The sequence below is a fragment of the Pezoporus flaviventris genome, unplaced genomic scaffold (assembly GCF_033815535.1).
Source record: "Pezoporus flaviventris isolate CSIRO_AGI_PZ_B2104156 unplaced genomic scaffold, CSIRO_AGI_Pfla_v1 ptg000013l, whole genome shotgun sequence".
Lineage (NCBI taxonomy): Eukaryota > Metazoa > Chordata > Aves > Psittaciformes > Psittacidae > Pezoporus > Pezoporus flaviventris.
This window is the reverse complement of record NW_026892561.1, coordinates 17375792-17392018: the sequence shown is the minus strand read 5'-3', so window position 1 is coordinate 17392018 and position 16227 is coordinate 17375792. Positions and strand designations below refer to the sequence as shown.

The 16227-nt window shown below is 47.3% G+C and overlaps 1 protein-coding gene across 1 annotated transcript in view; it reads right to left on the bottom strand.

The window, feature by feature from the left end:
• RXRG (retinoid X receptor gamma) overlaps nucleotides 1-6046 on the bottom strand; it is a 38356-nt gene extending 32310 nt beyond the window's left edge. Inside the window, exon 1 of the mRNA XM_061451913.1 lies at nucleotides 5860-6046. Coding sequence (XP_061307897.1) covers nucleotides 5860-5953 — 94 coding nt within the window. The 5' untranslated portion in view covers nucleotides 5954-6046. The remainder of the gene's footprint in view (nucleotides 1-5859) is intronic.
• Nucleotides 6047-16227: the final 10181 nt, after the last annotated feature.

Here is a 16227-nt window from a genome sequence, read left to right as displayed (position 1 = left end):
TGGAGGAAGATCACTCAAGCACACCCTGCTCCTACTTCCCCTGCATTCCCCCCACTTCCACCTTGCATTCACCATGTGCAAGATGGACCTTTGGCCTGGCTCTGCCTGGCTGCTTTTTACACCCGTGGGATGCTCTTACCCAGCCCACACAGCTCTGGCCTACCCCAAGTCCAAGTCCCAGCCTACACACAGGGGAAAAAAAATAAAAATAAAAAAATCATGGACGCAGACTCAACCCCCAACATCACCTTTTTTGGCCTGAAGAGGAAGGCAGCAAGGATGCAGGGATGTTTGATGCAAGATGTGATATGTGATCATTCCCTGCCATCCCAGGTTCTAAAGGGCTTTTGGCTCCCCATCCACCTGCTTGATCCCCAGCTGAGCAAGCTCAGCCACCCCCAGGGCACCTGCAGCCCTGTGCGTGCAGCCATAGACGGATGTCTCCATAGCCAGCACATCAGCCCTCCCCACGGGGTGACTCTCTGCATGAGCTATCTGTCAGGGCAGGGATCATCGCCCAGCTCAGAAACAGGGCTGAGCTCTTTCCAGCTCCCTCTGCACCATGGGTCAGCAGGGCTCAGATCCACGTGTGATGTGGGGAGAAGGCTGGCCAAGGCTGCCAAGTGGGACAGGCAGTTTTGCATCTCAAGTGCCCAAGGTGCAACTGTGGAGAAGTCTGTGCTGCCCAGGTGGTGACTTGCCAGGGGACAGGTCCACAAATGCACCCGCTTGTCCCTCAGCCGGGCTCAGGGCCCTGTTTCCCCACCCACAGCATTTGGAGGGGGAAACATTCACTGTATTCTGTGGCTATATGACCCTAAGAAAACCCATCCTAAAGGATGTGTCAGGCCCAGCCTGCCTGCAAGCTGCCATCCCACAAATGCAACCCCACTGCCTGGCTTGAAAACCTTCCCCGAGCACCCTGCTGTCCCCTCCTCACTTTGTGTATGCCTTTAACAGTTTGCTGGATTACCCACTGCAACAAAAATAACAAAGCTACAAAAGAAAAGGGGAAACAAATGCCATATTCTGCAGCAATTAGTGCTAAACAGGGGAAAGGGGAGCAGGGAATGAATGGACAATGGGGACGGCAGGGACACGGCAGTCCAGACCCGGCAGGCTGGGCACGAACTGTCCTCATGAGGCCGGGTCTGAGCCAGGGAGCAGCGAGCTGTATGTAAGGAAATGCAGTAAGATGAAAAGGAGTATTTAAACAATCACTGGGCAGTCCCCACAGGGCCTCCGTGTCTGCTTGGCTTCATCACAGAGTGTCCAGGGAAGAGCAGCTCCTGCTTTCCCCCCTCACCAAGTCCTTTCAGGTGGTGGGGGAGCTGGCAAGCTGTGGTGTGGTCTGCTTAGAAAGGAAGGAATCCATTAATCTCCCTGGTAATTACTGCCACATATGGATTTGCACAATTACACTTTGTTAATTGGTTATTACAGGCAAACCAGACTGGGCAGAACGGCTGGGCTTTTAACTCCTTCACTGCCCCCAGGGCCAGCCTCACACAGAGGCAGCCTTCCTCCCAAAATGCTGCTGTATCCTCCTGTAACCTTGCTGGTTCCTATGCCAAGGACCAGAAAGTATGGGCCCCAGCTCTTAGCCCAAGCCATCTTTCCTCTGATGCCATTCTTTTAGCTGGGGATCCCAAGGAGATGGACCCAAGGGGAAAAGAGTGAGCCTGGACCTCAAAACAGCCAAACTCCCTAGCTGATTCATTTGCTCTGGGTTGCAGCAGACATATCACATACTCCCCAGGGCGCTGAGGGACTGCAAACTCAGATCTTGTTTGTTTTTAGGAGACCCGGATTGCTTGTGCACTTCAACTTCATGCCCTCAAGCCCAGCAGGGTTGGTGCCAACGAGAGGAGAATCCACCCCTAAGTCTCCTTCAGTCTCTGAACACAGCTTCTGCAACTAGATTTTCAGTGTAATGATTCTCTTCATCAAAGCACTGAAAACAGATGCTTTACTGTAGTAATAAATATATACATAAATACAGTAATGTAACTCATGCCAAAAATTATAGCTAAAGCTCTTGTAAAAATCACACAGCATAGGACTTCTGACAGTTGGGTGTGGAGGCAGCCTGGCCTCCTCACACCACAGCTAACACCTCTGACACCCCTCACAGGAAATGGGCTATCCAGGACCTGGCCCCAAAATGTCTTGTTCAGGATCCAACAATGTTTCTGAAAAAAAACGAAGAAGAGGCAAGCCAAGGTGAGAGCAATTTCTGCCAGAATCATGTCAAAGGCTTCCTATTGAAAAGCCATGACAAGAAAGCAATCAAGAGCACTGCAAAAAACCAACAGGGAGGAGGGCCCATCTGAGGACAGAGCTGTGCTCAGCAGCCACCAACTCAAGCTCAGAGCAGGCATTGATATCTTGGCACGTCAGAGCCACCATAGTGCTACTTGGCTTTTTCAGGCGCACACCTATGTGATGCAGGGCACAGCAATGCACTGCTCCACCACACTGCCTCCCCCTCCCCCCAACCCTGATCCTGGAACATTCAGGTTTGCTCTCATTTATTACATTACTGCAGTTTCCTGGAGATTTCCCCTCTGCCATTACTGTCACATGTGGATGAACCTTGAGATATCACCCTGCCCTCCATCCTCCCCCTTCTCAAGGGCAGCCCAGCACACCTCCCTAGAGAGGCACCTCCTGCTTAGCAGTAGGCTATTGCTCAGCACAAGTAAGAGACTTAGGGGAAGACCAGAACATCACATACCTAGTGATGACTTTCAGCTCAACTCCTGAAACACCCCAGTAAGCTACTTTTCTACAGCAAGAGAAGATACTTCTAACACCAAACCCCCCTCCTAGCTTCACCCTCTCAGTAAAAAAGCCCCTGGGCAGCTCGACTTGGGTTTTCAGCTGAAGTGTAGATCAAGAGGAGACTCAAAACACTTTCAAAGAACAACCCCCACCCTTTTCACTACCGCTGTTACTGCAATAATGCCTCCTACAGCACTGTAGGTCTAGCCTAGAGAAAACCCCTTATCAGCTAATGTAAGGGCTTTTACTGTCTCCTCTCTGCTGGAAGGAGTAAGCCAGCAAGGAAGTCTTACCCCTAGAATGTCACTGGAGTTACACAAAAATTGCAGTAGAATTTGTTCCTGTTGTTTCAGTCACCTCTGATTTGCCAGCTCCCTGACTTCAGTGAAGAAGTTTCTTTCTCATGAAAAAACCACCTCCAAGAACCCTGTCTGAAGAGGGCCATCTCATCCATTGTAAAGGCAGCTTCTCCCAGCTCCCTGTAAGTGTTTCAGGTGTGCGTGAGCTTGTCTTTGAAGAACAGAAAGGCAGGCCAGCCCTGCACCCATGAAAGGTTGCTGATCTCTCCCATAAACCAATTGCCTCGGCAAAGTTCAGAATAAATCTTCAGATCTGTCAAAGGGAAGATCGGGCAGAACCTGCAACCGTGCTTAAAAAGGTCAGCTGGGAAAAGTCAGGATGCGAAGGATGCTCGCTTTATTGACAGATGCAGAGTGGAGGGGTCTAACCGGTGAGTACCTGCAAGCTGATTTTGGCAGCACATGCTAGACTTCAACTGGGCTCTGTTGGCTACAGCTGGCGACAAATCCTTTGCAGATCACTTCCAGACAACAAACAGAGTTTGGGGACTAGGACTTAAACTCAGTCTGAGGCTGAGCCCCAGGCAGAGATCTTATGCAGCCTTCCTTCGTCCTGAGGGATGAGAGAAGCCTGGCAGGATGGATGCCTTTCTGGCTGTCATGACCCAGATCGTCTTTTTAGATCTCTCAGACTAGAACAAAATTTTGTCTCTGTCCTTTACTTCCACACACACGTATCTGTCCAGGTTTCTGTAAGAAACAGAGCTGTGAGCATCCAGGCATTTGCCGGAGTTTCTCATGTACAAAGTGAGTCACCCCAGTAAAAAGCTAGAGAATCTTCCAGAACTGATGGAGTTTGACCCTGGGAGTACTTACAAAAAGAAAAAAAAAAAAAATAGATTTTTGAAACTTACAATGTGTCGCGGTTTAAGTACAGTCAGTAACTCAGAACCACATAGTCACTTGCTCACTCGCCCCTTTTCATCCCCCCTGCTCCCAAAGGGATGGGGAGGAGAATCAAAAGAATGTAACTCCCACAGGTTGAGATAAGAACACTCCAGTAACTAAGGTATAACACAAACCAATACTGCTACCACCAATAATAATAATGATAAGGAAAATAGCAAGGGAAGAGAATACAACCGCTCACCACCTCCCGACCGATACCCAGCAGGACCTGAGCAGTGATCTAGCCCTGCTGGGTAACTGCCCCCAGTTTATATACTGGCCATGACGTGCTGTGGTATGGAATACCTCTTTGGTCAGTTTGGGTCAGGTGTCCTGTCTCTGCTTCCTCCTGGCTTCCCCTCCTCCCTGGCAGAGCATGAGACTCAGAAAGTCCTTGGTCAGAGTAAGCATTACTGAGCAGCAACTAAAAACATCAGCATTATCAGCACTGTTCCCAGGCTGAAAGTCAAAAATACAGCATTGCACCAGCTATTAAGAAGGAGTAAAATGACTGCTACTGCTGAACCCAGGACACAATGATTCCTCTATTTCCCAGTTATGACATGGGTTCTGCCAACGTGGAAATGCACTAGCCATGGTCTGTGCAGCAGATGGAAGGGACACAGAGAGAAGGAGAAAGCAACTTCACTGCAAGCCCAAATGCTTACCTACTGCCTGCTACTTTATCAGCTGCCTACCTGTTCGCATCCAGTTAACATCTCCTGGTCTTCTGGGAGCAATCCCTGCCCTCTCTACAGTCCCTCCAGCTCTCTGATCTGCTCAAGACAGCTGGGTTTCAATTCCCAGGGTTCATCCCCTGGTGCAAAAGTTACTTTGCATCCAACTAGATCAATTCCAGTGTTGTGCCACTGGTTTATGTGATATACAGGAATCAGACAAATAGTGTATCAGCTGATACTAATCAAACTTTATATAGGTATGGATATGTGACATATTTACTAAGAAAGCAGCAAGAGAAGCTGCTGCTTAAAACTTTATGTGACTTGGAAATATAAAAAGGTAAATATATTCCTTTTTATCACAATATTTCATACATATATGCTCATATGCAGCAGAGGTAGTGAAACACTGGCACAGGTCAAAACACATTGGGTCAGGTCAAAACACAAACTAGGTCCAAACAGATCTGAAATTAGACAATTATAGTATTTTCCCACTTGAATTCTCTCACTCTGTACATACACACACGTACTAAATATATTTGACAAAATCGGTATTTACCCAGGAGAGTTTTTGGAGGAACATCGCTTTTAAGAAGTATTATTCCCATGGAAAATTATTGACGAGCTTTACATGTATCTTCCACTGTCTTTTTTTAACTTTTATTAGCTGATCCCCAGAACACCTTTAGTATACGCCATCACAACTCTCACCTGTAAATACAGTATCCCTTTCCGCACTCTGAACACTTTTCTTTCCCTCCATTGTGGGAGGAAAGCACGGACTCATAGAAAACAGGTCCGGAAGAGACCTGCAAGCTCATCTTGGCCATCTTCCTGTCCTAAATCAAATCAGAGACAAAGCTGCCACTCCTGTGAAATAGCTTTTCCCAGTGTCTAAACTGAACTTTCTCTCCTGCAATGGAGAGCACAGCACAGTGCTACACTCCCATAAAGGCTCTGTTCAGCCAGCACCTATTCCTATAGCAGTAGCATGCCCAGGAGGCTGGGCAACCCCTATGGCTCTTGGCATGTGGCAATGGCCACAGCGGTGTCTACCACCCCTCCGCGCAGCTGCCCAGCCTGCAGCTGAGCCCACACTGCTGCTCAGCACAGCCGATCTGCACAGGGTCAGGGGAAGGACTTACAGAAGTGAGGGAAGGAGCCCGTCTCCAGGGAATAAGACTGTGTGCCCGGCTGCATTTCCAACCGGTGTCCTGTCTCTTCAGCAGACTCAACCATGAAGGGAGGTTTGGGATCAGCTGTCTCAGCCCTGCTGGCCTGTTGGAGGAAGAAATGACTGTTTACATGTTACAAAGAAGCATCCTCTCAATCTGTCCTAAGTTACAAATTTACCTCCCAGACCTTGACCAGGGCTGGGGTTTCCTGTGTTTGCTGTTTGGGCTCCTGTCTCTCTGGAAAGCGGGAGATGTTGCAATGCCAAGGGGAAGGGCTGGCTGCACAGGCTGCCTGCAAAAGGCCCTGCAAGGCAAAGGAGTTGGTCTGAAATGCCTGGGCTGGAAAGTGTCTCCTGGAAGTGATTTCTTTTCTAATTCCAGCTCCTAAAGGAATTAAACCAAGCAAACAACTGACCTCCTGTCTGAACATCAATTTTAGATCTGCTTTCCTCCTTCTCTGTGACAGTTGGTCTTTCTTCTCTCATCTGCAAGCCTATCCATGCTATTTGATAACAAACTTTGCTATCAAGAAGGTGGTAGTGTTAGCCACATCACCACTGGACTCCAGCAGAGACCACGCATAGCTGGATTTTGCCTCACTGAAGCTGAGTGAGGACTGTGGCACAGGTGACAAGGGAGCAATGTCCTGTATGCATTCCTGAGAGCGTCACTAGTGCTTGCAGATGACCTGGACGGACCCATGTCTCTAAAAGGCTTTCAGAAGACACACAGATAGTGCTGTGACCAGTTTTTCTTGTGCTGAAGTTAGAGCCTCTGACTTTGCTCCCGAGCTTCTTTATCTCTGTTATGCTCTCAAACCATGCATGGGTGTCTGCTTGTACCTTCTCTCCATGTCTGAATTCTGCCAGTCCTGACGGAGAAGAACTTCAAGCAAATGACATTCCTCCCCACAGTCTGCACTGATAATCTCAGGATCTTGTCTCCTCTGTGTTCCCCTTCAGGCTGTGTCAACATCATCGGGGTTGTGGAGGGCAGGATTGCTCTGACTTCTCTGTCCCATCCGGAACATTCTCTGCTGCCCAGCCCAGCCCAACTGCACAAAGAATATTGCTCTGGGATGCAAGTCAGACCTGATAGGGGTTTTTAACCGCCTCCCTCTCCCAGATTTCTCTACATTTACAGCAACAAAACATGCCAGTCCCAGGGTGGAGTGATTGCAAGACTTCTTCCAGAGACTTTCAGAAATTGGAGCCTTTGCATTGCTGTAATCCCCTCAGATCAGAAGACGGAGCATTGCTAAAGCCAAAGTGAGCCCCACAGCCCCTTCCACATCAGCACCAAGTGCCAGGACATCTACCACCAGAGAAACAGCCACAGGGCTAACAATGGTGCTGAACTGCCAGTTCGATTTTTCTTGCACTTTCAGGAAATTCTTAACCAGCAATTGCAACAAATACCTCAAATTCAAGTTCTCATGGAGCTGAAACCCTGCGGGGTAGTCTGGATTGGAACCAGGAAGTGAGAAAAGGGACATGGAAAGATACCCTGTGGCATCAACTCTGGGCCTCTTTAGGAGCCATAGAACTACAGCATGCTCTGTCTGCTGTCTGTCTTCTCCCCGCGAGTATTGCCCCTCTTACATCCTCTTACAGCATGCTCTGCCTGCTGTCTGTCTTCTCCCTGCGAGTATTGCCCCTCTTACATCCTTACACTGCCATGGGCAAGACGGATCCAAACTCTTCCTTTTTCTCTGTTTTTACCCAGGAAGGGCTGTCCACCAGTCAGATCAGTAGTCAGGGACTCCAGATCCTCTCAAGCCTGCCATTGACCTTTCTGATCCACTCAGCTTGCCTCCCCAGTTCCCACAGGCAGCAGGATTTCTGTGCCATGAACTGTGGTGCTTGGATCCCACTTGCTATCCCTTTCCCTTTCTCAGACCTAACATACCACAGCAGCTGCCAGAGCATGGAACCACTCCAGAAACAAATCTCCAGTGTTAGGTGGCATGCTTTAATTACAGGACAGGAACCAGAAGAAGGGCTATGAAAAACTGCAATTTCAAAACCTTAAACCTCCACTCAAAGCACTTTGTGTGGCTGTGAGCAGAAGTAGCAGGACATGAACTGTGCAAGCACACAAAGGAGTCAAATCAGTGTTCTGTTGATAGTCTAGCAAAATAAGCTAATGATGGACAGGACTGCAGGTTTTCATATGCGAGGGAAGGATTTACAGTAATACCAAAGGAATTATTTCAGCCCCACGGTGACAATACCCACCCACTTCCTTATTATTTCATATTGATCTTTCCGTAAATACATGTGGCTGGAGGAAATGATGCATAAATTACTAACAAGTTAATTTCTTGCTCCAACACAGACTCACAACAGCCCTTTGAAGGGGAATCAGGAAAGACAATGTGTGAAAGGATAAAGGCAATGAGACAAGCTTGGATGTAATAATCCCATGTGAATGATTATTTCTGCAACTAATGTAATCTAATAATGAAGAATTTACGCCAGATGTCCCCCCAGATATGGCAGGCAGACCCAGGATTCAGCAGTGGATCCATTTCTAAGGAAACCTTGTTAGGAGGAAAAAAAATGCTGTTGACTGTCATCAAATGAGAGCCTGTAGACTTCCATAGTCAGAGCTTCCTGGGAGTGTTCTCATTAAGCCTGATTGACAGTTTGTTTTCTGGTGAAGTTTAAGGATTTGAGTTTGGCCTATAAAGCTCCAAACGGTCTAGAAGTCCATTCCAGAAAATGGCCCTTACCCCGAGTTAGAGCTGCCACCATGATATCCCCTTTGTCTCCCTGGGAGGGAGAGAGCTGCTGGGAAGAGCATTCCTGAGGACAGGTAAATAAAGAGTAGAGAATCACCTTCTTTTATTTATTCTGAACTTGCATCCCTTCAGCTCCCACAAGAATATCCTAGACCAGAGTTCCATCCCCATCTTGGGGCATCCCTTACACCCCCTTCTTTCTCATAAGCTGCAGCATACTGGGGACACCATGCAGCAGGGAAAAGGAAAACGGAGCACTCTGCACCAGAGAAATATCTTGGGTGTACCCAGAGTGCTTCAAAATGAGATTGGCTTCACCTTGGCTCATGCCATTTAAGAGCCCATTTTGCAGCAGGCAGATTGAGCACAGGTGCAGCAGAGCACTGCTGGCCATCCAGGTCTTCATAAAGACCTGAACCAGATCAAATTCCTTGCCCAAGGAGCAGACTAGGGTTGGGATAATTTTTTACTTCAGTTGCAGCACCAAACTAATGCTCTTCTAGCCCAGAAATGGTAATGGCACTGCCAATAGGCACTGATTTCCATGGCATGTTCGGCAATCAGCCAAACCAGACACACATCAGTTCTTCTTCATTCAAACCTACACATAAGCTAAGTGTAAAAACAGGCATAAAATATGCTTTTCACTCTCTCCTTGCTTCTGCCGTATATTCATCACCTCTTTGAAGGTATTTCATATAGGCGTTCCAAATACCTATCCTAGTCACACTTTGGGATTTGAACTGCTGTTCCTAATTTCTTCCTGTTAACCACTGCTATTTCAGTAGCTCTGGTGGAAAGAAGGGGAAAGAGAAGATTTCAATACCCAGACCCACTAAAACACAAACCCCTACATTCAACCTGAAGTGTTTGTTCAAGCTCCATTAACTTAATGGGAACTTAGTATCTTGTTCATTCATTGCTTTTGCACAAGGCCCAGAGATCTCCACAGTGAACCTGCATTACTCCAGTATTGAGTCATGAGGACTGTATGAACATGGTACAATTGTGTCAAAATCACAGCCATGGTGCTTCTCCCATGATCCTCCTTTTTCAGCTAGTTTGATAGCATAGGTTGCTTGGTCTATGTTGAAACCTATTTCACTGTGTGCTGCTGTTCTAACAGGCACAGAGCTGCTCCAAAGCACTTTGCAAACTATAATACAAACATAGTTGCACTTAGGACTTGCAAACCCTGATTTTAGCCAGTCTGTATGTCAGACGTCACCATGCCTAGAAATGACTTACAAACAGGACCAAAGATCAGGCCTAATTTTAGTAGGCCTTTGGGCTCTGCATCCCCTGACTGTGCTTGCTTTGATGAAACATGATCATAGGATGAAAGAAACCCAGCTGGCACCTGCTGGGGCGGCAGAGAGAGAGAATCTGGCAGACAGGAGGTTCCTACCGAGATTGCCAACACTACTACACGTCTGGTTTGCTTTTTGGGCAGCATGGTAAATCCAAAGGTGATAAATATTTGGCTTGGCTGGCCAGACAAGATGTGCCCACATCAGATACTGCACTCTCCCTCCTCACTCAGCAGCACCTCTGCATCTCTCAAGTCAGCTCCTTCTGCTGTGCTTCAAGTCTCCAGCCCCTGAGCTTCAGAGAGTATCTAGACTCTGCTGGAGTGAAACACATACATAGGAATAGCTGCTTGCTTACAAAGAGCAGGCTGGTCAGCTGCAGTGCTCTATACCAGGCATCTGGACAACCAATTTCAAATTTCAGTTTGCAGCATAACACAAGGGTTGTTGTTAGAGGATATCATTTCTGAACCTCAGGAACCTTTGAGGTATCTGTAGTATTTTTAGGACAACAGCTTATTTACAATTCAGTGCCATGAAAAGACAATGTTTAACTAAACTGGGAGTGACTTTGTTTTCCAAATACTTTCAGTGAGGAAGAGTGACTCTGAAGTGAAAAAAACTTGTCTGTCAAAAGAGGTTAGTAAAGATTCTTTACTACCCATTCTCTTGCTCTGAAGTCCTGGAAAAAGGACTAAAGCCCAGTTGTGCTCTTTAACCAAAGAGTGCATAGAGTGTTCTCTTTTTACTAGTCAGGATACAATTTCTTTCTATAAATATCTAGTGGTTTACTGTGCCATCGAATGTGCAGGTGAGCTGGCTCAAAACGTTTATCAACTGACCACCTGCGGTCTGAATGACTCATTGCCCCTGCAGCAGCAATCACCAAGTAACATTCTCTGATGGAGGACAGGCAGACAAGTCAGACTGCTGGGCTGTAATAACCCTTGCTAGCATTCAAAACTGGTTCCTCACCCCCACTCTCTCCCTAGAGAAGCCTGCAGCCTCTTTGGAGGGGTGGGCTGTACATCTAGGCATGAGGACCTGAGCCTACCAGTTGGACTTTATGGAGGTGGCCTGGCCTGCTGAGACCCTTCTGGGAAGGAAGGGGCTGCTGATGATATTAATGTGCCTACACTCTTATCACAGGGACCAGTGATTGCCTGCACTGGAAACAACATGCTAGGCAAACATGCAGACCTTCATGGAAGCTACAGCAACTAGGTTAATTAAGAGCTAGGGCAGTCCCATATGTTTTCTGATCTGTTGGTTTTTAGGTCCCCTATAGCACCTGTTCCCACAGCATCCAAACATCCTGAAGGCTTAGATTTTCCCACTCCAGACATGGGAATGGAAGGATGGCTATTCCAGATCAGAGCAAAGGCCTGTTTCACCTCATATCCAGCAGCAGACAGAGAGGGCAGGAGGATAAAAAAAAGACATGTAGCTTTTCACCTGGTACAGGTCCTCTGCTCTTTGTGGGAAGGTCCCAAAGCTCTTTTCTAAGAAGTTCAGTATCATTCTATCGCCATTCCTGAAGGTATTTAAAAGATGAGTAGATGTGCCATTTCAGGACCTGGTTTAATGGGACTTGGCACTGTTAGGTTACAGTTGGACTTGATCTTGAATGATTCTGTGATCCTATGATTCTGGTTTAGATACAAGGCAGACTTAGCTGTCAGCAGTGCTGGGAAATTAAACTAAGTGCTAATTTTTCCAGGCTACAACCATGATGTTAGAAGAGCTAATAGCCCCAGCTTGCGATTTCTGAAATAGCCAAAGGAATTCAGACACAAAATCAATCCCACTGACTGGGACCTCTGCACACTGCTCTGAGATGGGGTGCCACTGCATTGGGAACCACCCAGGTTCCTCTCACAGAGCCTCTGCTTTTTCCATGGGGCCCACAGCATCAATGTCCACCTGTGGTATTATTCACCCTGAGACAGAGGTTTGAGGTAGGTGACTTTTCAGGGCTCCTTAAATCCTATTTCTTGGGATCCTCTGACAAGTTCTTTCTTCAGATGCAAGCTCAGGGAGGAACCTGCTCTTCAGACTTAGCTTTGCTCATTGCAAAGTCCAGGGGAGTCCATGTTCCCCAAAATCCTCCAATACAGATGGATTATCCTTGCACAGTGCATTTCTCAGAGACAGAATCACTTCCTGGAGCTATGCTTCAGTTCCAACAAGAAAGCAGAGTATTATCCCGTCTGCTATTTGCAACCATCTCCATTTCCCCTGCTCATGCAGGAACATGAATAAAGCTTTTTAGAAGTCCACAGAGTCTCTGTCACCAATTTCTGTCACCAAAAGGCTGATCTGCAAGACTCGCTCCTACTTAGCAGACAGGGAAGGATGTTGCATAGTGTCATTCACCATTTAATGTGCTGAGAATGAAAATCTGCCCTCTGCGTGTGCAAGGAAACAGGAAGCAAAAGTGACAAAAGCACTGACTGACGCTTTGTGCGTGAGTGCATGGGTGCGCATCTATGCATATTATTAACTTCGTCTGGCAGCATCTGAAACACCTTTGTCAGCACCTAAAGGAACTCTTCAGAATTTAATTCAGGCAAACTGAATGAATTGCACTCGGCAGAAAAGGGTGATCTGTCTATGACTTCTTTTCAGCACTTAGATGAATTCACAGAACCAGATGCTTGTTTGTAAGTAATTACAGTCACTTTACAGGAAACTTTTTGTGTCTAGTCTGTTTTTAAAGTCTGGGGTTTATACTCAATTTTAGGAAAGGCATGGAGTTTTTAATGTCCTGAGTGGTCTCCTCATGGCACATCAGCTGGGATTTTACACCGGAATGGAAACCCTCTGCTCAGGCAGGGCAAATTAAACAGGGTGCTAAATATTCCTGAAGAATGAGGTAATAGAGAGAAAAGAAAATTAATCAGATCGATCTGTACCGACCTCAACAGTAATATCCAGCTGCCGCGGTTCAAAAGAGCAGAGTGATGAATGCATTCAGGTGAATGGCTGGCCTGCCATTAGTGCAAACAAACCACCAGCCTAAGCAAACTCTGCATGTCCAAGCAGTGCATGCAAAATTCACTGTAGCTTTACCAATTGCTCACACAATGCAAAATGCCACTCTTTCCTCCAAGGGCCCATCACCTCTACCCCAAGCCCTGTACCCAGCAAAAAAGCCAGGGAGAAGAGCGCAAGTGATAGGCGAGAAGTGTCTTGCAAAACAGAGATGGAGCTGTTCTTCCCTCTGTCTCTCTGCTCCCTCCTGCATGACTCCATGATGACTACTTCATCACCGTCAAGAGCTTCAGCCAAATCCTCTGCCTTTAGTTGGAAGAGGTTACTGACACAGGTCAGTTTTTCTCCACAAGTGCCTTTGACAGAGTAGAACCTCTGCTACATCTGGTTGTCTGCAGAGGGTTTGTTGGTCAAAAGCGATTAGCTGTGAAGTAGCAAAGATCTTCCACATTAAATGGCTCAGCAGTTCCTAACTCATCTATAGAGACTTCTTCTGCTGCCTTTGAGGACCATCCAGATCAGACTCCAGTCTGGGAACAGCCCTATGACACAAAAACAGCATGCCCTGCTCCCCAGCCAGTGATCAAACTGGGGTCCCTGCTACCAACTGAGGCAAGGGAGGAGTAACTACAGTGAGGACTAGAGAATGCCCTTTCTATCTTAGGGCTTTCTAGGACTTTCTGTCCCCCAGTGTCTTTCTGCTCAAACCATGTCACTTCCCCATGGGATACCTTGGTTGTTCATGTGACGCCACCATTTCATGATGTCTGATTTGTATGTTATCTGGACTGTTTGCACTGGCACAAGATAAGGTGAAGGGGGAAGGTGTTGTTTCATTCAGTGAGGGCTGTGCTGTATTTTCTTCTTGGTTTAGGCCAGGCTGGCTTGATTTCCTGAGATCCCAAAGTGAATACATCCTGCCTGATTGCAGCCCCTCCTTTCCCAGAAATAATTCTGTAGAATAAGCCCTGAACAAAGTGTTTCCTGTCTGCTCTTTAACCCTTTTTGTTCCACCCAAATGCTCTATGACCAAAGGCCTGCTCCAGAAAGCATGGATTCAGTGTGTTTCTCTCTTCGCGCATTCTTGGAGGCTGTCAAAAGCCCAAAATGACAGCACTGGAGTGCCAGAAGCAAACAAGTCACCTGTAATTTCACACCTGCCATTGCTGCTTTCATGGCAGCTGGTGAGGCGAGAAGTTGATGAAGGTCCCACTTGTCCCAGGCTGAAAGTCAAAGCAAATGTTGGGCTTTTCAGGGAACGTCCTTTCCAGAAGTAGGAAGGCAGGTAGAAAACTTGCTGGCAGCTGTCCGGGGGCATCTGCTGCCTTGCTGAGGAGGCATTCATGCTTTTTGCACACTGTCCTGTTCTTGGCAGCAGCTTTCCTGAGCATCAGAAAGCATTGGCCATCATCAGCTGTGGAAATGGTTTCTGGGATGTGTATTTCTTTCTCACCACCAGAGCCACAGCTGAATTATGTTGGCCATGTCTGCCTCCCTTCTCAGTGAGATTTAATAGTGCCAGGTGAGGAACGATAACCATCTAGAAAGTTTTGACTCACTGGTCAAATCTAACCTGCAATTTTGTTTGTTTCTCCCTACAGGTGTGCATGAGAGAGGCTGTAAACCAGGCTAGGGAAGTCCATTGTACAACTGTGCAAATGCTATGACAGCCTGGGCTCTGCTGCCTGCTTTTCTGCCCTCCACCAAGCTCTGTTGCCCACTGCAAACAGGAGGATGCCTGTCCATGGGCAAACACATGCTGTATTTCTCATTTGATGTAAGTTATGGATCCCAGGAAGCAGCAATCTTGTGGACCTTTCTGTCCTTAAAAGCTCACCATCGCAACTTGCTCCCCTGCGCCTGTAGGCTGAAAACCCCTCAACCAAATACCCACACATTAGCAGCATTCTCAAGCCAAGAGGACGGAGCCAGCCCCCTGCAAGGACCAGAGGAATCCAAACAGGAGCAAGACTCAGGACAGAAACCAGGCTCACGGAGGCTTGAGTGTGTTGCATTGCACAGGCACTGTATGTTGCAATGTGGCAGCCTCCTGGCCCTAATATCCTCTGACAGCTCCCAGAGCAGGAGCTGAGCAGGTTAGTGATTTGATCACGACACCAACTCCTATGGGAGCTGCTGCTTCAAAGCCCCTGCTGCCAGTCCTCAGCAAAGCACGCAAGGAGCGGCAAAGACAGTCAGTCTCTAGTCTGTAGCAGTGACTTTTCTTCATGAGTGAAAAGCTGCTGGCCAAATGTTGGGTCCAGTCCAACCCTTGAAAACTGAAGCTCTGGAAGGCAGCTTCAGCCAGGCCTTGGTAAATGACTGATTGTTTGATGGCTAATTGCTTATGAAAATAGAAGGCAGAAACCCAACTTGGGTAGGTCTCATACTGTCCATATCCCCAAGGGCCACAGAAACACCCACCCCAAATCAAACACTACCTGTCTGAGACTTTCAGTTAAATTTTGTTTCTAAGTCTCCTTCTGTCGGGCTGTAGATTTAAAAGCTAAAGCCACCCAGGTAGTTTGGTTCATCAGGAATGTGATAAGTTGTGCCACAAAAAGCATCCCCTTGCCAAGCAGCAAACACACAGAGATGTGAAAGGACACACGTGCCTCCCAGTTAATGTCACCTTCACAGCTTCCATAGGTAATGGCACAAGCAGACATCTGCCCCAAAATAAGATGCCAGGCAAAACGCTGATCCCATTCTGAACAATGCCACAGGCCCAGGGATAGCTGAGGAATTTAAGGGAAATGGAACAACAGGAAATAAGAAAAGTCCCCTTGTGGCCCTTTGGTGGTCGCACAGCACTATATAGAGGAGTGATTCGATGGAGTTTCTAAATGACTGCCTGGCAGCAAACATTCCCATGGCCATTCTTGCCAGCACAGGAACTATACAGATAGCAAACAGAAGAGCAGTGTTCCCAGGCAATGCAACAGAAAATAGAATTACTTCCTGAAGATACTTAAGGCCTGGATACACCATAACTGTCATAACTGGTAATTCATACCCTGAAGAAGCAGGACCAAAACAATACCAGAAGAGGACTAATCAAAAGGAGCGTGACCAGCAGGTCGAAGGAGGTGATCCTGCCCCTCTATTCTGCTCTTGTGAGACCTCACCTAGAGTATTGTGTGCAGTTCTGGTGTCCTCAACATAAAAAGGACATGGAACTGTTGGAACAAGTCCAGAGAAGGGCCATGAGGATGATCAGGGGACTGGAGCACCTCCCATATGAAGACAGGCTGAGGAAGTTGGGGCTGTTCAGCCTGGAGAAGAGAAGGC